The sequence below is a fragment of the Phyllostomus hastatus genome, unplaced genomic scaffold (assembly GCF_019186645.2).
Source record: "Phyllostomus hastatus isolate PE091 unplaced genomic scaffold, TTU_PhHast_1.1 phas_scaffold_21, whole genome shotgun sequence".
NCBI classification, from domain to species: Eukaryota; Metazoa; Chordata; class Mammalia; order Chiroptera; family Phyllostomidae; genus Phyllostomus; species Phyllostomus hastatus.
The window spans coordinates 3097791-3121269 of NW_025334017.1; the positions used below are offsets into that span (position 1 = coordinate 3097791).

General features: G+C 40.1%; 1 protein-coding gene across 1 annotated transcript; it reads right to left on the reverse strand.

The window, feature by feature from the left end:
- Positions 1-14639: 14639 nt before the first annotated feature.
- On the reverse strand, positions 14640-19673 carry PENK (proenkephalin). Its single transcript, XM_045861314.1, has 4 exons — positions 19533-19673; positions 19390-19446; positions 18780-18920; positions 14640-15614 (listed from the first exon to the last, which is right to left on the reverse strand). Exons 3-4 carry the CDS (start codon positions 18915-18917, stop codon positions 14952-14954), a joined length of 801 nt encoding a protein of 266 aa, XP_045717270.1. The 5' UTR covers positions 18918-18920; positions 19390-19446; positions 19533-19673; the 3' UTR covers positions 14640-14951.
- Positions 19674-23479: the final 3806 nt, after the last annotated feature.

Sequence of the window (23479 nt, forward strand, 5' to 3'; positions counted from 1 at the left end):
GGGGGCAAAGAGGGCAATACTGGTACAACTGTAATAGAATAATCAATAAAATATAGAAAGAAAGAAAAATAGTGTCCAAGTATCTGTTTGGTCTATAAGATAAATACTTTAAATATAAAGATACAAATAGATTGCAAGTAAAAGTTCTACTATTTACTATTGGGTAGTAGTGATAAGGGGAAATATATACTATTCTGATACTAGTTTTTAAAAGCAAGTATGGCTATAATAATAATATAGAACGGATGTTAGAACAAGGACTGAAGAGGTTTATTTCATAGTAAAAAAAGAAACCAGTTAACTAAGAGGGTATAATAACACTAAATGCTATATACCTAATTAACAGCTCTTCAAAAATAAATGATGTGAAACCCAACAGAACTGCAAGGAGGAATAGACAAAGCCAAATTATATCAGAAATTCAATACCCCACTCACTAACTGATAGAACAAAGAAAGAGAAAATAAGTATGGATATACTAACTTAACAACACTATCAACAGACATGATGTAAATGACACTTAGAGATGCTTTATTCATCAAGTGTACAACATACACCATACTTACCATTATACCATTTACCATTATATTGGGTAATAAAATAAGTCTTGAGTAATATAAAATTTTCAAGTCATATAAAATATGTTCTTTGATCGCAATAGAATTAACTTAGTGGTCAGTAACAAAAAGATATCTTGAAGATCCTCAGGTTTTAAATAACATACCTATTAAACAAAAGTAGAAGCAAAAACAAACCAGAAGGGAAATTCAAAGAAAATTTGAACTGAATAAAAATGACAACATGACATCAAAATTTGAGATGCAGATAAAACAGTTCTTAGAAGGGAATATAAATGATTTTGGCAAAATAAAACATCCTTCCCACTAAAAACTTTCAGCAAATTAGGACAATAAGGAAACCCTTTTCAATATGATAAAGTATAATTATGTAAAATCTATTGCTAACATCATACTTAATGCCGAAAGACTAAATATCAATATTTTCCCTCTAAGATATGGATCAAGGTAAGTATGTTTATTACCAATCCTTGGAGATTGTAGCCAGTATAATGAAGCAAGAAAATGAAATAACATGCATAAAGATTTGAAGGTAAGAGCCCAAAATATCTTTATTTACAGATAACATCACTGTCCATGTGAAATAATCCAAAGAAATCTACATTTACTAGATCTGAAAGATGTAAAATAATACAATCACTTTGGAAAAGAGTTTATGAAAATGTTTTAAGAGTTTACTTAAATATACATTACTGATACTACCCAGTCATTTTTCTTGTAGGAATTTATCCTACAAGAGAAATAAAATCAATGTCCATACAGAGACTTGTATATGAATGTCCCTGATAGCTTTATTTGCAATCATTTCAGAGCATGAAAATTAAAAAGCTATGCTTAGTGAAAGGAACTAGACAAAAAGAATATATTAAGACTATTCTGTATAATTCCATTCGCATAAAATTCTAGAAAATTCAAACTAATGCCTACTAAAAGAAACATGGTGGATGGGATAGGCAGGGTTATAAAGGAAAAAATATCACACAGTGGCACTAGAAAATTTTTTAGAGGATGATAAGCTTTATTGTTTTGATTATGGTAATTGTTTCACAGTTGTATATATATATAAAAACTTATCAAAATTTCTACCTTTCATATGTATAGCTCATTGTATATTAATTATACAGTAAGAAAGTTGATACAGATTTACTAGACCTATAAAAAGAGTTGAATAGCTTGTTTTCCTCTTGCTATTTTTGAAAACTGTTAGAAACACAACACTATTCACTCATTGAATTTTCTGCCTCTTTTTTTTCTAGTCACTTTTATCTGGAATTTTTATTTCACTTTAAAAAATATATTACTTACTTTTTCAAATAGTCCATGCTAATTAATATTAACATTTTAGGAGCAAAGAAGAGATAAGTTCTAAAAGAATCACAATGTTAATTATACTTAACAACTTTTTTGTTTACTTGTTTCTGGATTTGTCTTATTTCTTTCCTTTTATCTTTTCCTTACCCATTTCTATACTTGCTGAAGGATATCCTTTAGTATATCTTCCACAGAGTTATAAATATTCCTAATATTTGTACCATTCAAAATGTCTCAATTTTAGTCTTAAATACTAATTTAACTAAATATAAGATTTTGGCTTGAACTTCTCCAACCCTTCCCAACTGTCCTTTGTTTCTAAAAGATATTTTCCAATGTCTTTTAGCATATATAATGCTGATACAACATTTTCAGCCTGTCTGCTCTTTCTTTGTAGGTAGTTTGTCTTTTATCTCCTGTAGACCTTTTTAGAGTTCTCTTTACTAATGATGTTTTACATTTCCCTAATGTGTAGTTAGATATAGATTTACTTTTATGTAACCTGCTTGGTATCCTCTTCATGATTTCTATCTTTGGATTGAAGTCTTTCTTCAATGCCATTAAATTTCGGCTATTGAATTTTTTAAAATAACAGCTTTTTTGAGACATAATTGACATGCCATAAAATTTACTTTTAAAAAGTATACACCTTGGTTGCTTTCAGTGCATTGCCAAGTTGTGTATCCATCACCACTATCCAATAGCAGAACACTTGTATCACCCTTGAAAGAAACCTCAGAACCATCCGCAGTCCTTCCTTGTCTTCCATCTTGCCTGGTCCCTGGCAAAAACTAATCTGCTTTGTGATGCTATGGATTTATCTATTCTGCATATTTAATATGAATGTAATTATACAATATGTGACAGTTTACATTTTATTTCTTTCACTTTGCTTAATGTTTTCAAGGTTTTTCCACATTGCAATATGTATCTCTGATTCATTCCTTTTTATGGTTGAATAATATTCCATTGTGTAGATATAACACATCTAATTTATCTGTTCATCAACTGGTGGATATTTGGGTTGTTTCCACTTTTTGGAGTAGAAATGCTGAGTCATATGGTCATCATACATTTAACATTGTGAGGAATTGTCAAACTGTTTTCCAGAAAATATGAGGGTTCCAACTTTCCCATGTCCTTGAGAATACTTGTTATTGCCATCATTTTCATTATAGGCATTCTGGTGGGTGCGATTTTTTTTCCTTTCATTGTTTGTAATACTTACAAATACCTTTTGGAACTTCTCACCTTTTGGAACTTCTAAAAGATAATTGTTGAAGCTATTCAATCTATTCTTATCAGTTTTTCCCAAAATATTTTTTTAAAATATTTTTTCTTTTAATGTGGATGAATTCCTCATTATTAACACTCTCTTAGCTAATGCAATTTTGAGCTCTAGAATTTATGCTGTTTATTTTTCTCATTTATTGCTAACACATTTTAATTTCATAATTTCCTGCTCCATTTTTAAATGGATAGCCTTCTTGCCTTTATCTCTTTGAAAACCTTGAAATATTGTCTTAAACTTTCTTCTTAGCTGATCTTAATATTTGCATTTCATCATGAGTTGAATAATTATTGTTGCATTTGTTGACTTTCTTAAAGTTATCTTCCTTACATATTTTCAAATTTTATACTGCTACTCATATCAAATATATTTCTCTCTTTCTCTCCTCATTCTTACTTGTTAGCAGCTTTGGTTCAGAAATAGAATTGGCATTGGAGAGTTGGGGCCACTTCCCCATAATGAAGTTGATCATATTGCAAATCTAGTGGTTAAGCTGGTATGTGGCTTTTGCTAGATCCTGGTTCTTCAACTGTTTCTACTAACTCCTACTATCTCAAGAAAACAGTAGTCCTGGTCAGCATTCTTGACTTTTTTGCCGTGTTTTTAATTAGATAGGTAAGATAATGTACCTGGCTCTTGTACCTTGCCACTTTGTCCCAGTTACCATGAAGGAGTGAAGTAAGAGGTTGCCTTTACCAGACTCGAGACTCAGAGCCGAAGAGCCCACCATTTCAGCTCCTGCTAAGTGCAGTTGTGTTTCTATTCTAATTCTAGGCTGCACATAGGTTCATCTTTTCTTGGGCATAATTGTATCCTATAAATTAAAAATCTACATATCTTTGCTATGATTTTAGGTGGGAGCATGGACTTGTAATGAAAATATTTTTGAATGCCTATGGCAGGCAAACCAGAGACAGCTTCTACTTCCTACTTATTGAGACAGAAATCAATCACACAACTCAACAAAATAGTTACAAAAGGAAACAAGGGCTATGAAGGGGAAAAAAGCCCAAACAATGAGACAAAAAAGAGTGTTCTATGAGAGCTATAATAAAAGAACCTGATAAATCTGGAGAGTCTAAGTAAGGAGAAATATAAGCAGGGAGGGGTCTTCCAGTAGACACTTGGGAGTCATCATAGTAGGATAAACCAGCAACTAGCTTTCTAGTGCAATTGACTTATAATGCTCGATTGACCTGAAGTGAAGTGTTTTGTTTTAGGGTTGTTTAAACCCTGATAAAATTCCATAGAGGCTTTGAATTTGTTAGACTATCTTCTAAGACCCTGTAGAGCAAGAAGTTAAATCATATAAAATTTAGTTAGTTTTTTTTTTTTTCATTTGGAGACTTTCAGGTATAGAAGACTTTCAACTGGACAAATCTTCCTGTGCTGCTTCTGGGAAGATTACAGGGTCCAATTCAGAGATTCTAGATCACATCCAACAGTCTCTCTTGGCTCTCTTTTCAGGGCTCAGTATCTTTCTGTTCAAAGGCTTTGTGCTGTCTATTCGTTATGGCAGCTGCTACTAGACCATGTACAGTTCTGGAAAGCTGTTTGGGTCAAAACTTGAATGCATGAAGTAGTGGTTGACAGCTTGTTTTACGAGATTATTTGTGTACAAATAATGTCCACGTGATGTATTCCAACTTTCAAAAGATTCAACATTTTTTGTGATTTATCATACCAAGGATGATTTAACATTAAGCCTATCACCAGAAGACATTTAGACTTGTTTTCTACTTGGAGTAACTTCCCACATAAAATGCAATTATATGGTTCCTAGAGTTTTAAGAAAAATTTAATTTCAGAACTTTTTTCCAGAGACTTATAATTTGAGGCATTACATTTATAGCTTAAGATATACAATAATGAAAAACTTCAACTTTTAAATTACATAGTTCAATATATACAGAAAAAAGAATTATTTAGTATAATATGTTAAAAGGTTACCCATGAATCAATAAGAAATACAAATAATCAAACAGATTTCATATATGTTGTAGATGGGAATAAACTGGTATGATATTTTTGAAAGCTATATGGCAATAACCATAGAATATTAAATATGCATATCCTTTGACCCAACAATTCCACTTTCAGGAGTTGATCTGATGGAATAGTTGCTATATACGCTACTGTTAGGAAATGCAGTCTCAGGAGGGGTCTTTGGACCCCCTTCCCACTCAGCTGCATAAGAATGGGCCGTGAGCTTGGATTCCTTACCAAGTGATGAAGAGCCAACAGGCCTGTGCTGGGTGCATCACCTTGTGTGGGAAAAGCTCTCCTTGTTTTATGTCTAATGAGTGTTCTTTTGTCTCTGCTTAAAGTGTGGTGTGTGTAATATGACACCTGGCCAACCCTACTGCTAAATCTATCCTCTGAGGGGAGAGGACAGAGTTCTTTCTATTGCCACACTAAAGGGGTAAAGGTAGGTGAATTGCCTTGTGCTGGCCAAGGCAAGCACACCAATGGGCGAGACCTGCTGTTCATGGGCTGGTGCCTGCTATTGAAGCTGATTGGGCCCTGTTCCTTCTATTTGTAAATAGACCATTTTCCTTCCATGCAGTGATTGACTGCATTGTGTTTTCATTGGTGACTCTGATACTGGTGCAATGGGCAGAAGTGTTTAGAGAGGTGACTTGCAACAGGTGTGGTGCAAAAATTTTTAAAAAATGTAACACTTGACTATTTAGTCAGGTAAACTGGCCTTTTTTCCCTTAGATTGTCAGATAAAAAAGTGAAACAGTCATCCAGTGTCATATTGGCAAAAAATATATTTTTGGGTGTGCTGTAGAATTTTAGTAATTAGTTTATGTGTGCCATGAGATGAAAAAAATTAAAAACCATTTGGATTAGAGTCCTCCCCTTGAATTTTGTGGTACTCTGCTTGACAATAACTACACACACACACTTTTTATATATTATAGGGTATAGAGTGCAAATACACTTATTAAAAAGAATGCAGTGTCATTTATAGTGTAAAAAATTAGTAGCTAGTGGGGTTGTTTTAAAAGAAGCAATGTATACATGTTAAACAATACCATGCAGTAGTTAAAGAACAACAGGCAGATTTTTGTGTTGATGCTGAAATAGTGCCCAGAAATATTAAGTGAAAAAAAAGGTAGCAGAATAGTATGTGTAACATTATTTATTTATGTTAACAAAAATCAAACTGTGTGTGTCCATGCATGCATGTGTGTATATTCACTAATGACACATAAATTCTTGGGGTAAACACCAAACTTTTAATAGTGGTTACTTCTGTGGAAAATATTGAAGATGAAAGAGGAATTTCACTTTTAACACCATATAGTTCTGCATTTGTTTGTTTCTTTTTTTTATATGTGTGTTTGGAGGAGGATGATAGATGAGGAGAGAATGAGATAATTTTATTCTCAAAATATATATAGTTGAGAATAAATATATATAAATATATAATAAGAACTATATATTAAGTGTTAATTGCTGTGTTCTCCAGCAGCATCCTTATAATCCCTTCTAACCTCATCTGGGTGATTAGCTGGGCAAGCCACAGATGCCTCTGAAGGACAAGTGCTATAACACTTAGAACTACTCAGAATTGCCTTCTGTCTTTGTTGTTTGTTGTTTATTGTTTCACTCTGCACATTAGAATCTAAGTTCTGAGACAGCAGAGAATTGGGCATTTCATTTTCTATAGCTCCTGGGCCTAGAATAGTATATGGCATACAGTGTATGCTCCATAAATATTTATTCCACAAATAACTTAAGCAATGAAAAGAAAAATAAATGTCTTTTTGGGTAAGTCCTCCACTTCCCATTTCGCATTCATGCGAAGTTTGCTCTACCAGCCAATTCTTTAGCAAGAGCTTGGTCTTCTATCACCTCAATGCTGATTTCAAACTGCATGACTTCCTGATGACCTATCCTCTTTCTTAGCCCTTTTCTATCCCTAAAAGATCTCTTCTTCTGTTATAAGTCCTCACTTGAGGTCGTTGATAAGTTCTGTGACTTTGAGTGAAACAATGTGTAATAAACCAGTGTTACCATAGGCTAATTGATATAAACAAGAGGTGAATTTCTACAGTATCTCATCAACATTGTAATGAACCACTGAACAAAGTAATGTTATCAGGGGCCTGATGTACTCGACTGATAAATTAAAGGAGGAATTCTGGAAGCTTGGCTCTTTCAGTTCATGTCTGTACTCCCCTCTCCATTTCAATTTCTTTGTAGATTGCTACTAAAATGGGTCAGGCAAATTTGTGGCAGGCAGAGAGTATGCCAGAGGCCCTCCAGTTCTGCAGGGTTCTTCTGGGAAGAGAAGAATGAGTGCTCTCTTTCCCCTAGGGGTGAGGTGAGAGGAAAGTATCTACTGGTAGAGGGAAGACGGTGCCTGTCTGCATCAGGTAGTTTCTTGAAAGGATGCGATCATCAAAACCTATGAATTCCCCTTAAATAGACGAGTAGCTAAAAGAGTCGTGGTACATGTGTACAATAGAATATTACTCAGCCATAAAAAGGAATGAAACCTTACCATATGTGACAACATGGATGGACACAAAGAGTGTTAAGCTAAGTGCAGTAAGTCCAACAGGGAAAGACAATACCATATGATTTCACTTACCACACATGTGGGATCTAAAGAACAACAACAACAAAATGAACAAACAAAATTGAAACAGACTCATAGACACAGAGAACAGAATGAGGTTTGCCAGGTGGGAGGGGGCTTGGGGAGCTGGGTGAAAAACATAGGGATTAAGAATTACAAATTAGTAGTGACAGAATAGTCACAGGGATGTAATGTACAGCACAGGGAATATAGTCAAGAATACTGTAATAACTACATATGGTGCTAAATATCACAGGGAATATTTTGTGGAGTGTATGATTGACCACTGTGCTGTATACCTGAGACTAATACAAAATAATATTGAATATAAACTGTAATTGATAAATAAAATAAAAAATCTTATGAATCCCCTTAAAAATGGACTGTCCCCCTCACCTTGCCGAGGATGGTCCTGGAAGGACCTGCCAGTTCTGCTAATCCCACGGAGCCTGCAGGAAGACCCAGGAGAATAAAAGGCACCAGTTGCATAGGCCTGGTCTACCAAACACTGTTCCTGGCCATGCAGGAACAACATACAGCCTACCCAGTATTTGGCTAGCAATGTAATTTTTAGATCAATCTAAAGGCAAGGTCATTGGCAGTTTTGTATAGATTTTAATAGGGAGATTTAAAACATGACTCCTGAGGGTAGTTTAGAATTTTAAAAAACTTAGGCACTTATTTCATGATTTAAGGCCATTTACCACAGAGCAGAAGATAGTTCAGATCTATAACTTGAAAAATACATTTGAAAAGCAAAAGAGTAACTAAGGATATCTGTTGGGAGCCGCCCTGCCTGGTTTCACGACTTGTAACCACCCCCATGGCTAAGGCTGAGTGAGCAACCTTCGGACCAGAAGCCTCTAAGGAGACAAAGCTTATCTTCCTGCTCCTTTTTCCATAACAGGCCACCAATACTTGATCAGTTAACCAATGACGGGTAAGATGCCCCAAGGGGGGAATGATCTAAGACAGGTATGATCACGTGGGAGGCCCCCAAGAAAGGACTTGGGGGGGCTACAGCAAAAGGGGGTTATGGACTCTCACTCCTTGGCTTTGACAAAGCCTGAGTCCTCATTCTGTCTGTGAGAAGTCTCCTATCTCTCAACCGCCTTGCTTCCCTTGCCTGACTTAATCCTGAAACAATGACAGAGGGTGGTGTAGCCCTGTGCTGAAAAGGTAGGTTCCCTGGGTAATCAGGACTGAGAAAGAATACATAAACTTCTGTGAAACCTGCTTTGCTAAGAATGCTCTTAATTAAATGATAAAGGGCCAGGCAAGAAATGAGTTTGCTTTCCAGAGTTTTGTGGCCCATTAGCTAACAGACCCTGACTCAGAATAGGCCCTCAGAGTTCTTTGTATATTATCTGTTGTTTGATCTTTACTTCCTGACAATGATTAATGAACTTTACCTGTATTCCTGGGGAAATTAAAAGCCAATAAAAACCCTGTGAAGGAAGGATCAGGGCGCTCCCCTTTGAGAGAGTGGCCAAGCTGCTCCAAGGTACCTTCCCCTTGAGAGGGTAGCGGGGCATCCCTTTTCCTCCACACAGGACTCGGTAGTCTGTGTGAATCTCCGCAGTCTCATGTCTCATCCATCACACCATGGACACTGTGGGCCGGTGTCTGTGTCAGATATCCAAATGGTAATAAGCATATAAAATGATGCTTGATCTCATTTGTAATTGGAGAAATGTAAATTAAAACAGAATGGCTACAATTAAGAAAGACTGATAATCCAAAGTATTGGTGGGGCATACAATGTGTTTAGTAGTCCAAATCAGTACAAACCCTTTAGAAGCTGTTGGCATTATAAACTAGAGTTGAACATAGTCTGTGATCTGGAAAATCTAGTCTTAGTTATGTACCCAAGAGAAATACACTACATGTGATAAGACACACGGCCAAGAATGCTTATAGCAGTAGCATTTGCAATAGCCCCAAACTGAAAACAACCAGAGACTCCAGCAATAATAGAACAGAACTTGCAGTATTGTTATGCAATGTAATACCATATGGCAATAACAATACCAGACCATAGCTATGTGCAACAGCGTGGGCGAATCTCAACATAATGTTGAATCACATAGTTAGAAAAAGTATGTTTATTTTTATAGAAAATTTCAAAATCAGAAAATTAATCTATGGTGATAGAAGTCAAGAGAAGGGTTACCTGTGGGGAGAAAGGAGACTAGTTATTTGGAGGGGGCACAGGTGGGTGCTGGTGATGTTCTGTTTCTTGACTTGCATGATGGTTCCTGGGTATGTTCGCCTTCATAGCAATTCAGTGAGAAGCACACCTACAATTTATGGGCATCTCTGTAGACATGTTATACCTGGTAAAAAAAAGTTAAAAGAAAAAGTGTAAGAACACGACATGGATGGGTATGTTTAAGCTACTGCCAGGTTCCCTCTGCTGAGGTGATTTTTGCACTTCCTTCCCTGCAGAGACACAGGTTGCTGGTCAATAATACATGATTTTTTGTTTGTTTTTCATTTGCTAAGCAATTAGTGAGCATTTTAAGTTCTATTTTTTTGGTGTAGAAATTGATAAAGAAAAATTTTTATTGCATTTTTATTATAAAACATGAGCATTTATATGACTTTTTTATTTCCAGGTAAACCAAGATGTATTGAAGGATATAAAATAATGACATACTTAATACATTCTTCTCTTGGAGGAATGGGAGAGGAAATTTGTTCTACTTGGCAGACACTGAGGTTTCGACACAGCAGCCTACCTTGACCCTGGCTGGCTCTCAACCACAAACTGTTTTCTATCACATTTAGATCAAACCCTGAAGGCCTTTCCACACCTTTCCATACCTACATGAGGTCATAAGCCCTTTTTCTCTAATCATTCATGTGCCCCCTTGGGGCACTGCACTCATTGTTCCCTCAGAGTTGGCAATGCTTTTCCACTGGATATTCATGTAGCTAGCTCCATTATTTGTTGAATGAATGAACTGATTCATGTGAGGTGCTTATGTACATCTCAAGAAAACTCCCAGATATTCACAGTATTCAAAGTTGTACACCCCTCTTCCATCTTCTGAGAAGAAACCTTTGTAGCTCAAAGCTCAGACTCTTCATGCCTTTATTTATTTATTTTTTTATTTAATCTTCATTGTATTTTTTCTCATTACCATTTAGTCCCCTTATACCCCCTCCCTCTTCATGCTTCTTTTGGATAACATTTTCATTACATGGGTTTTATATGTTTGTAGTAGAAAACTGAGAAAGTGCAGATGAGTATTAACAGAAAACTGCAAATAGTTTCTGCCTCATGGGACACAATCAGTAGAAGAGGAAACCCTCTTCCTGGGTCTTCCTTGGCTCTGACCAGGACTGAGGCTCACAGACATTATCTTAGCCACTAAAGGTGTAGGGTGATAGCACCTGGTGGGTCCAGAAAGCCTGCATGTAAGAACTGGGACGCTGAGCAATAGCTGTAGCTGTAACCCCGTGCCTGCCGACTGTCATGCTAGTCCAGGCTTAAGCATCCTGTATGCATTAACTCATTTACTTACCTACCAAGGCACAGATGAGGGAAGTGTGGCAAGGAGAGCTGCAGATCACTCAGCTAGTTGGGGTTTTAGCCCAGGCAGCCTGGCCATGGAGTTCACACACAGGGTTTACAGAGTTACTAACTCTCAGAAGGAACTCAGGCAAGGACTCAAGCTTGGAGGTGGAATTAGGAAGGCCAAAGTGATTGGAATTGAAGTGAGGAGTGAGCTCAAGTACTAGAAAAAGATCCAGAATGGAGCAGCAGCTCCCCCTGCAGTTAGATTGATCTGCATTCCAATTTGCATACATAGCTTTCTGGAGTCCCTCTTGTCACCTTCGACTCAATCTTACCTTGGACTGAGTCCATCTAACCTTAAGTCCTAGTCCCAGGCTAGTTCTAACCCTAGTCCTCCCCTGTTTACAGAACTCACAACATCTGTGCTGAGCACAGGCTGAGTATTACAGAGACCAGTTAGCTATGTTTAAAATAGCATCCTAGGTGACTCTTAGGCAAATGCCCCTCAGAATTTAAATAGGAAATTATTGGAAATCAAAGCCCTCAGAGTTAAAGGTGCAGAAATGCTAATGATGGAATTTCAAAGTGAAGGGTGGACAACATGGGAGATATTTGGGGACATGGAAGACCTACATAGCCGGCTTAGAGCCACATCTTGTGGACATCTGCTGATACTTATTGTCAAGGTCTGCTAAGGTCTGCCTGGTGCTGAGGGTTGTGGTGCACTTGGTGTTTCCAGCAAGAGCAGGGAGCTCATAATCATCTAAACAGAAGGAACCATCTCGTCTATCTGATCGTCCTTGCTCCTCTGTGCCCCTCCTTTTCCTATTTCCCTGCCCCCGTCCTTTGCGTCCTCACTCCCTAAACATTTGTGGCGCATCTCTAGGTTTTATATTCTCCACCAGGAATTTGGGGAGTGAGGAAGCGCCAGAGTAACACTGTCCCGCCTGGGCATCACAGGGCCCTTAGCAGAGGTGACAGATGGTGAAATAGAAGGACAGACAATCATCTGTGTTGCAGCCGGGTCTACACAGCTAACTCGAAACAGAAAAGAAAGGCTCCTGCACAGAGAACTGTGCTTGCCTGGAAAAATGATGAATTCATTTGATTGTGAAACTGAGTTTTCTCAAACATATTGTATGAGATGAAGCATGTACACATGTATGATTATAAAATAATTTTATTAATTTATCAGGGAGGGCATTTTACTGTTACTGTCTCTAGGTGTAGTCTGGATTCTTGTTTCCAAGGTTTAGGAACCCTTTGATCTAGGGGAGAGAGTTAAGTGACAGTTTTTCTCAAAAGATTAGCCCCATAGTCTCTCAAATCTGACTTGCTGATGGGTTTTGTTTGGTCCATGCTGTTTCATTTTTTAAAAAATTTTTTAAACTTTAAAAAAATATTTTATTTATTTATTTTTAGAGAGGTAAGGGAGGGAGAAAGAGAGAGAGAGAGAGAGAGAGAGAGAGGGAGAGAAACATCAATGTGCTGTTGCTGGGGGCCGTGGCCTGCAACCCAGGTATGTGCCCTGACTGGGAATTGAACCTGTGATGCTTTGGTTCGCAGCCTGTGCTCAATCCACTGAGCTACGCCAGCCAGGGCTTGTTTCATCTTTTATGTTTAGCTTTTTACTTGTGTATTTATTACTAAATTATTTTAAATTCACAGTTGATATACAATATAATATTAGTTTCAGGTGTATAACATGGTGATTTGACATTTATGTAACTGATGAAGTGATCACCCCAGTAAGTCTAGTACCCTTTGGCACCGGATGTGGTTATCATAGCATCATTGACTGTGTTTCCTATGCTGTACTTTCCATCCCTGTAACTGTTTTTATAAATGGCAATTTGTACTTCTCAATCCACGTTGCCATTTTTTCTCAACACTGTTTTAACAATGGAATCAATGGGCAAGATTAAAAATTTGGGATATTATCATGAAAATCTAGGTTTCAGGATTCTTTGGAAAAGTCTGGCCATATGGGGCTGGTATTTCCAAGGGAAACAATTGGCTAAAGCTGAAGGGACCTCGTCTCTCCGATGTGTTCCAGCCCCAGCAGTTCTCATGCTGCTGATGCGGATTACCAAGGGCCAGCTGCTCTTCTCACCTTCTTCCTGGTCTCCTTCACACGCCTACATTACATGCACTGCTCATTCAAAAGGAGGACAGCTCTGGCCTGGAAGAAAAAGTCAGTTCGCTAAGGGTCGGGAAGTGAGGTGGTGGTGGGGTTCTGTGAGCAGTGGACACTTGTACTGATCAGGAGGAGTGGGGACTTCTGGTGGTGCAGGGCCAGGAACAGTCCTGAGAACTCTGGCCGTGTTGGACTGCCTGGGACAGTGGAGCCACCTCTTCAGAAAGCAGCACTTGGGCTTGCAGCGCAGATCAGAGACACTTCTTCTGTTTTCTTGAGCTGCTGAACTCAGATTTTGGGGGAAAAAACACAAAGGAGACAATGGGTGAGGGTCCTGGATAGAAGGCAGCAGTTAGTTTAGCTGTAGGTAGTTTCAATTAGAAAAACGGAATCAATGTTACAAGTTTTGTACCTGAATGTTGTCCTTTATGGTTTAATTCATATGAACTAGTCATAAGCTCTTTGTGTGTTGGGAATTTGCCCTATATAACATCCATAATGCCTTTTCCAATGACCTGGTCACTGAATCTCTTCATTCATTATTTTATTCATTCATATATTCATTCACCAGACATTGGAGCCCCCACTGTGGCTGTGGTGTAGGCGTGTGTAATAGTGAACAATACATAGTCCCATGTTCTCCCAATTCTTGGTAGTGATGTGGATGGGAAATGGAGAATCAGAGTGGGAAAGACATTGCTTGGGAGCAAGGAGTTTGGGGACTTAATTCTCTTCTATCCTTCAACTGTGGGGCAAGCTTGGGCCAACTACTTATCCTTTCTGGGCTTTGCCTTTATTCAAACAGGGCTAAATTATCTTTAATTTCTTATTAACTGCTAAAATACTTTGTGAAAAAACAGATGTGCACATTTGGATGTAAATACAGATTTTCATACATATGATGGAATATCTAGTTTCTTTACTAGGCTTTTAGTTTTCTTCATGTATTTGATTTTCAGATATGAGAGTAAAAATACATTTTATTTTGCTTTAATGTGGTTACTCATCTAAGATTTTATGTATAAAAAATTAAGTTAAAATTGTTTTTGCATCCACAGTTATCGGAGGAGAAGGAGGCTGGTGATGATTCTGTAGGAAGCAGATGGATTGACTGTTTCTGTGTTTAGGATTTACTGTAGACACTCAAAGGTGAATGAAGGCCGTGAAGAAGAAGAAACTTGTAAGAATGTTATGCAGTTGGGGTAATGGTTTTATTATATCCATAAATAAGTAAGCATTTATTGGTACTATGCCAAAAATAAAGAACAAGGTGACAAAAACTCTTTTAGCATGAAAACAAGACAACTGCAGTAGACCAGTACTGAACTTACAGACTCTCAAAAGCTCACAGAACCTGAAATGAGAGCTTTCAGGTTGTATCGTTAGTTATTCAGACAACAAAGTCAGCTGTATAATGCAAGCTATGCATGGCAATAAAACATGATTGGCAAGGCAGTCTCTCACTGGGGGACAGAGAAAGGCTTGCTAGGGCCAGGGGTCACTGACAGGGAAGGGTATTAAAACCTCATAAATCCTCCATATCTTTTCTCCATTTCAGGAACTTCTTTTGAGTAACTTTCACCTTCTTCGTTGGAGGGCAGAGGATCTGAGAAGCGCTTCAGGAAGCCCCCATACCTTTTCTGGTAATCCATCCACCACTCTGGGCGACCCACTCTTCTCATGAAGCCCCCATACCGCTTCTGTAGCTCCTTGGCTTCGTCTTCCAGTTGGGGGCTTCTCTTTAAGCCTCTCATGAAGCCCCCGTATCTCTTGCTCACATCTTCGACCTCACTGACCTCCTGGTGGTGGCTGCTCTCTCGGTTGTCCCCAGTTCCCAGCAGCTCTTTCAGGGCATCTGAGGAATTGCTCAGGGTGTTGTCCTCCTTTGCATCCTTCTTCATGAAGCCCCCATATCTCTTGGCAAGGATTTCACCTTCGTTTGCCTCTTCTTCTGGCTCCAGAGGATAAAGCTCATCCATTTTCTTCATGAAGCCTCCATACCTTTTCATGAAGCCCCCATATTTCTTGGCCAGCAAATGGCCCTCCTCCTGCCTGCTGCTTTCTCTGAGGGCGCTGGTGCCGTCCTGAGGAAGCTCCAGCTTGGACAGCTGCAGCAGCTCTTTGCAGGTGTCCCAGGTTCTGAGAGAAGGCAGTTTCCCTTCACATTCCAGTGTGCAAGCCTGGAACAAGAATTTGATTTAAGGATTAAAAGAGGATTCTCTGATTTTAGTAAGTAAACAGATTTGTTTGGATCACAATATACTTGCTATGATGTGAAAACTCTCACACAATAATCTCCATTTTCTTATTACAAATTTTCATCATACTGAGCAGGCAAATCAAAGAAAATTTGATTTAGAAAAATTGTGGAGAATTCATTGGAACAAATTAGAATTTTCCTTTGAATTTTAACAGATTATATATATCATGCTACTTCAATATTGTAAAAGATTCTTTCCAACTAGTTTTAACCCAGATTGACTTCCTGCACAATCTAATTTCTTTGGATAATTTTCCACTGTTGATTTCACTTTGAGTGTTTCAATCAAAAGGGAGAAACTGCTCTTTACCCAACTAGGGAAATTATCCCCCAATTCCTTTTATCTTCTTGTCTTACAGATAAAATCAATATTAATGATATAAGGTTTGTTTACTTCCTTATGTTAATATTTTACCTGTAATGGTATCCAATATTCCCACAAACATTTCAATCTTTAGAAAAACAATTCTAAAATAAGTTTGAAAAAAGACATTGTAAAAATTCAATTTAAATCCTATAAATTAATTATTTGGATTCTGACATACTGATTTGATGACAGTAGAGGTTTTGCTTTTCTTTCCTCTTAATTGATTAAAACAGATTCGATCATCTTGAACCAAATGTTTGTAATTATGGGGGCCAATGTGAAATCATACATATGCTAAAGTTTAAATTATTCATGTTACTTTTTCTTAGCATTTAGTTACTGTTACACAGAAAAAATATCATTTCTAATGGAAACCATGTTAACTGACAAAATAGAAATGATACATTTACAACTCCTTCCTTTTTATTATATAATTAAATTCTAATCATTGTGAGAGTTAGGCTGTGTATTCTAATAGACAGGGTGGTGATTGCTGGGTGGAGGGGGCAAAAGGGGACTAAATTGTAATGAAAAAATACAATAAAGATTAAATAAAAAAAATTCTCTTCTATTCAACAAATCATTTGGCTATAATAAAAAGCACTAATATTACATGAAGATGTGATATTTTTGAACATGCAATCCATGTAACATTTCTGAGCATTTCAGGGTTTTTTTTATAGTGCCCTGAAGTTTACTTATAGAAGCCAGGTTACTGACCCTTGATTGAGAAAATCCAGGTTCTCTCTTGATATTTAAAAATATTTTGTATATTAATTGATATAAAATACATATATATTTTAAGAATGTAAGAAAGTATTTTATTAGTGCAACAAAATTCTTTAGGGTACATATTTAATTGACTCTTAGTGATTATTTAAGTTTTGTGTCTAAGAAAATTAAATATATGTATATATAAAAACTTAAAGATGATTTAATTAAAGTGATCCTGTTTTTTTTTATATCTAATTAAGAAAGCAACATGTCATTAAAATTAAGATGTCTAGGTGTCAACTATATTTTCATTTAAAAATATAATTTAAATGATTTTTTTACCAAAAATTAATATTGAGTATTTTGCATACTATTACCAGAAATCTTTTTAATGTTAGGGTTTCTTAAAAAATGATGAATAATTAGAATAACTCATCCATACTAAAAAAGAGATGAGACTTTATATAATCCTTATATGTCTATGCATCTTTTGTTGTATTTATCACACTCTGTGTCCTATGGTCAAGGTCATATTAGACCTTGACTGTAAATTCAATTTGGACATCAGCCATAGCATGCTGACATATCTGTGCATCCACAGAACCAGTCACAAGTGTCTTTCACATGGTAGAATGTCAATAAAATTTTGTTATGTTGATTTTACTACATAGTTTTGGCTAGGCAACCTCATTTCTCATATGTGTTTTTGCATCCAAGCTAAAATTTCAGAACTGCTGTAATTCTAACAACACAGTCATTAGTAAAGCCTTTAGCCACAGAGAATATAACAACCCAAAATGTAAACTCCTATACAAAACAAATCAACTACCTTTATCTAAGAGGCAACATATTTTGTAATTTAAATATAAAGCTCTATTATTTGTTTCATCTTTAAGGCTATGTTAGCACAGGTACATATCAAATGGAGTGAATCAGACAATTCAAGTGAATTCAGGTGAATTCAGACAAACAAACCTTTAACCTGAATGGCTTTCCTTAAATTTTGTCCCTATTTAATACATCTACATAACAAAGTTTCTTCAAAGGCTCCAGTGAGGAGCTTAAGTCCTCCTCAGAAGAATACATTATTCTTTATGGAGCTGTTGAAGTCACCACAGAATTTCAACAAATTGAGAAGAATAGTTAATCGAGAAGTTAGTTAAAATGAAGCTTCCCGGCCCCAAATTCAGAACTTTTGACCAGCAGAGCATCAGTGGTCACTCAAGAGCACATGGACTATGGTTAGAATTAAGACTTCTGTTCTCAGCACCGCCCCCTCCCATCCAGTGCAGTTTATCTGTGCACTGTTGCCACCTCTTTGGACACTGGCCACCTCTCCTGTGAACTTTTCATAGGTAGGTCAAACTGTTGTCTTACTAGGTTTTACAAAAGCACGCTCAAGACACTACAGAAGTTGAACTCTAGCTTCACTTGTCTGTGAGACAGCTGCTGATCTCTTTCTCTCCTGTCCACTGAGCGCTCCCTTTCCTTTCCCTGTGTCCCTCCCTCCCTCTTCCCTTCGCTCCCTCAGGTGAGGTGAGGGTTTGAGGGAACCCAGGTTAAAAGCGCTAGAGAAATTAAATCAGAAAAAAGGCGACTAAATGTCACTAATAAAAAATGACATTGTCCGCGGGCAGGATGAGAGTGTGGTTGTGTCCCTTCATGGGATATTAGGAGTTGGGGTGACTGAGCATCTTCCTTGGGACAGGTGAGGTGACAACCCAGTGCTCTCCAAGGTGCTGAAGAGATCACACTGTGGGCTCCCGTAACCCCGAGGTTCAAATAAACTGGATTTGTGTGGGGACGTGACTGCCCTTACCGGCACCTAGGTAGTCTCGAGTCCCTGAAGCTAAGAGCTAAAGTGGGACCTGGGTCAGCGTTTAGGGGAACATTCGGGAGACGTGAGTCACTGGAGATTTGGGCCGCGGTGATGCGGACCGATTGTGACCAGAAGACACACCGCGCGGTGGCCGCTACTAGCTCACCCATATAGCTAACACTCACCAGCGGGTTGAGGTCGGCCGGGCGTGCCAGGCGGTAACTGCACGTCGCACAATCCTGGCTGCATTCCGCCTGTACAGTCGTCAGGAGGCCTGGGCTGAGTGCCAGCAGCCAGGTGCAGAGCCTCAGGAACCTCGCCATGGGCTGCAGGGAGAGAGGGGCGAGAACTCGGAGCCTGCCCTGAAGCCAGCGGGTTCCTCGGAGGGACCGTCGCGGAGACGGTCCCCGCCGGCAGTTGGTTGGACAAGAGAGTAAGAACTCTTTGGGACGCTCTTTTCTGGGTCCCCGCCCGCCCGGCCGATGCTGTTTTGAGAGGCCCGGGTACAACTCTGATCGCCTCGCGGTTCCCAGGTTGGCACTGTTGCCCCGAGTCCAGGGCTGCTCAGGACACTAGACTGTCTTCCAGGGCATCTGCTGCTCCGGGCAGGATTCTGGAGGGAACAGCCAAAGACCAAATGCGCGAAAGCGGGAGCCAGGAGAGGCGCGACATTGACCCGGGGCACAAACAGGAAGGAAGTTGGGAACCCCATGCAATGAAACGCAGAATGAAACAGAGCAGGTGGATGGCCCCAAAAGGGCTCAGCCAGGGCGAGCTCTGGGCAAGTTCACTCACGTTGACGCTATTCCGGTGGCGCAGCTTGGTGCAAGAAGCCGAGTCCCAGCTACTGCACTAGAAGGGAGAGGAGAAGAAGGCAGGTGTCAAGTAAGGGGAGTCGGGGAAAAGCTGCCGGGGGCGCAGGCAGGCTCCCGCCTCACCGTCGCGGTAGTCAGTGTAGTCGCGGGGCCGCGGTCTGGACTGCAGGTCTGCGAGCGCCTGCCTTGCCTCTCCTGGTTGTCCCAGGGCTGGCGGAAGCTGGACCCACTTTATAATTAGCCTCAAACCGAAGGAGGTGAGTGCGCCCCAATCGCCGGCGGGCTACAGCTGACGCAGACCCTACGCCACCCCCGCCGACGCAGACACGGGAGGGGTCGGTCCCAGCTGGTGTGCGAGAGGCTCCAGCCCCCCTCCCCCGTGGGGAGGGGACCGTGTGGGAGAGCGCCTGCGGCTTTCCTCACCGCCAGGTGACAAACCAAGGTAATTAGGAAATTTGGGGGAAAGAGTGGGATGAAATCAAGTCCCCGCAGGTAAGGGCACTGAAATTGCACTTCTTGGGGTGCTCGCCCCGGGGACAGAGCCGAGGTGGGGCAGAGCGTTAGAAGGGGCAGATGGACTGATTTAGGTTTCTGGAGTACTGGAGACCTTCCAAACCGGGTAACAGGCCTCTTCTTCGCCTCCTCTGGGGCTCCCTCGAGGTTGCGGGGGGCACGAAGCACAGCCATCTCGAAAGTCGTTATTTATCTATCTGTCCCAGCACATGTCCGGCGCACAGTAAGAGCTCAGTTAATGGTTAAACGATAGAAACTTTCCGGGAATCTTAAATTAAATCTCAGGACTGAGCTTTCCCTTTTCGTGTGAGTGAGACCTCTTGCCAAGCGCCGCAGCAAAGCCTAAGCTTCTGGAACCGAACTCCTCAGGGAACTGCACGCGGTTCCGCCGCTGCGAGAGGGCGCCCGCCTCTCCCGGCTTCCCGGGCAGTTTTCCAAATCGGGATCGCTACCTCCAGCGCGCTGCCTAAGGTGTCCTTGGGGGTGTCTGACGAGTTCGAGGCGGTCCCCGGACGGGTGTGCTGTCGGCACGCCAGAACTGTGGTGTCCTGGGAGCGACGAGGGACCCGCAGCGTCCAGGGCTTAGGGCGCGCAAATCCGCTTGGCAGGGAGGGGGCAGAGACCCAGCGGCAGAGGCGGGAGCTCTCGATGGAGACCCGCTCCGCCACTTTCTAGCTCAACCGAAAATTGCTAAGAGGCAAGTTATTTACCTTGTCTAAGGACGCAATTGCTCCATTTGGAAAATAGGGACAGAGGTAACGTGCCATTCATAGAGTTCCAGAGGTATGCATATGAAATAATGGACGAACACATTTAGACTGGTGTCTGGCACACAGCAAGCTCCAAAAACGTGTTTCTAATAACCTGTCATCCAGCTACCTTCCCGTTTGTCTATGGTTTACCCAGCATACATCTGTTTATACATCTATCTTTGTATTTATCTCTCTCTCCTTAGAGGAAAATCACAAACAGTCTCCCAAGCCCATACAAACATAGAGAAAGGGTTTCAGGCCTTTCCCAGCCATAGCGCCCCCTGCAAAGGACTGACCAAGGCTTCAACCTTGGCGGGGACCCGCAGTCACAGGGCTCCCCTCCCTTCGGGTCGTGCTGCATCTCCCACTTCGCCCGCTAGAGGGCAGCGCTCTCCTGTGTAGGTTTGGGTACTCCTCCAAAGCGAGTCTCAGAGCACCGGTTTCCCACTCGCAGGGCGCGTGGCCCCAGAGTAACACTGGCGCCTCGCCTGCCTTCCGGGCTGGGGCATCCTTGTAGGCCGGGCCGGGAAAGCGGGTGCGAGGGTGCGGAAACAGAATGCCCGGCAAAGTCCTAAGACATCTTGCCAGGAAAGCATAGTTTCCCCTTTGACATATTAAGCTGACATGTTAAGCTCTTCACATCAGGGGCTGATGGTGTCCCCTCCAGGTACTTACCCCTGTCCCCAAAGGAAAGGAGAACTGACATCTGTAAATGAGATGTCCCCTCCTTGCCCAGACTTTGTAAAGGCAGCCGGTTACACTGTAGTATTCAATAGTAAAGGAGTGCACGAATAAGTCCTGTCTAAAATGAAAGAAAACTTGTTCTGTCTGAGCACTGACATACCTGGGGCCACCCCGATAACTTTAAACACACAATCAGTAATAAAGGATAAGGGGCTAGAGGCTGAAACATGTGTGTGGGCGTGCGCGCGCGCGTGTGATGATGGCTTCGTTAGAGTACAGAGTGCTGGACAAGAAACAAGCTCCCTAGAATCTTGGAAAAGTAGAGGCTTAACGCTGTAAGAGGCCCGGGGATAATTATTTCCACCCTTATTCTGTACATGGGAAAACTGAAGCTTGGAGCATCCATGGGACATCGAAGTGATAGGCCCAGACGGTGGCAGAACTATGTCCCCCTGCACCTCCTCGCTGGTGGTACCCACCTCGGGCCTGATTTATTTCTGTTGCAGCAATTAAATTAATGCTTGCTCTGAGTTATTTTCTCTTGGTGAATCTGCATCTTTCTCTGAGGCTTTTTAAACGTCAGAGGAAAGGGAAAAGGAGTGTTGTCCCCTGAGAGTAGTGCCAGGGTGCCCACTGCCACAGCATCTGCTCAAGTAATTGGGACGTGTTGGGTGCTGAATAAATGTGTGCTGGCTGACTGGCTGAAGGAACGAATGAGTGGTGAGAGGTCGATCTTGTTTGTGTACCCTAACCAGTGAGGATGCCTTTCCACCACTGGCTACAGTCTCCCCTGGAGGCTAAAGGGTTTACGTTTTTGTGTTCATTTGTTTATATTTGAAGGGTGGCAGTGGGTTGCAGGTAACTTACTCTTTCATGATCCTTTAAGTGTTTATGGAGAACAAATAGATTTTGTAATATCCTTCTGGAAAAAAAGCTGCTCTAGGAATGAGACTCGAAAAATGGAAGAGAACCTTCTCTTAAAGCATTTAATCCAGAGGATTCTGATTCCCAGCTCAAAATCAAGACCTTGCCTTCTTCTGATCCTCGGGTCAGACAAAAGGGTTTTATTTCAGAGAACAAATAATGAGGCTTTTCAAGCTCCAATGATGAGTGGCGTTTCACTCAGTTCTTAGGTGTTCTGTGAGCCAGTACAAGAGATTTAAAAAGTCTTTTCAGTGTTGTTTTTCTTCATCTCCAGGTTGGAAGATTCCTGCATTGAGTAATATCATTCAGGTGTCCATTCCTCTCTTCTCTCACCTTCCTGCTACCCAAATGCACATACTTTATTTTGGAACCTGATTGTCCTCTGCCCCTCTCTCCCTAACATAGCAGTAGTGAGAACATGGCCATTCTGCACTCTGGGGATTGTGTAACATTTCAGCATGAAACAGCACATTCTAAAATTTCCAGTGTTTGGAGTCATGCCAGAGGCAGGTGAAACTTGCCTGTTTTCAGTTACAATCTAAAGTATGCACTTCACAAGATAAGATTCTGTGAGCTTGGGATGTTACAGTGAAGTATCACTTGATTCTTCTTCTGACTGGCTCAGCACCCTAGCAGAGACCGGGAAATTGGTTGGAAGAAGAGGCTTTTATGGTGTGATAAATCTCCATTTTAAGGAAAGTGAGAGCTGATACATCTTTACTCTCAAAATCCAGACAACAAAACAACCCTTTGAAAGAAAAAGTAACCTGATACAAAGTTTCCTAAAAGTGAGTTTAAATAATGAAATATGTGTCACTGTGTTTGAGAGAGAGAAAGAGAGAGAGGGGGAACAGCAACAAATAAAAATAAGGGAAGCAGGGAAGGGGAAACCAAACTAAGCATATTAAACATAGTGTGTGTGCGCACATATATATATATATATATATATATATATCTATATATATCTATATATATATATATATATATATATATATATATCTGTAAACTTAGAATTGAAATAGTGTTGCTCAATGTTGCCTTAAGCTTTCAGGGGACAATACATTTCAGTATTAAGCATAGGTAATTAGACCATGAAAAAAACAATTTTCATTATGTCTCATTAGATTAAGAAAAGATAGAACTGTGGACCAACCAACATATGGATTGTTCCAGCAGCTTGATTTTTAAAAATAACTT

Bases quoted from the DNA above. Each gene is read 5' to 3' on its own strand.
- PENK (XM_045861314.1), bottom strand. From the start codon at position 18,917: ATGGCGAGGTTCCTGAGGCTCTGCACCTGGCTGCTGGCACTCAGCCCA. The intron at 15,615-18,779 runs GTGAGTGTTAGC...TTCTTGTTCCAG, and splicing joins CGGCCGACCTCAACCCGCTG to GCTTGCACACTGGAATGTGA.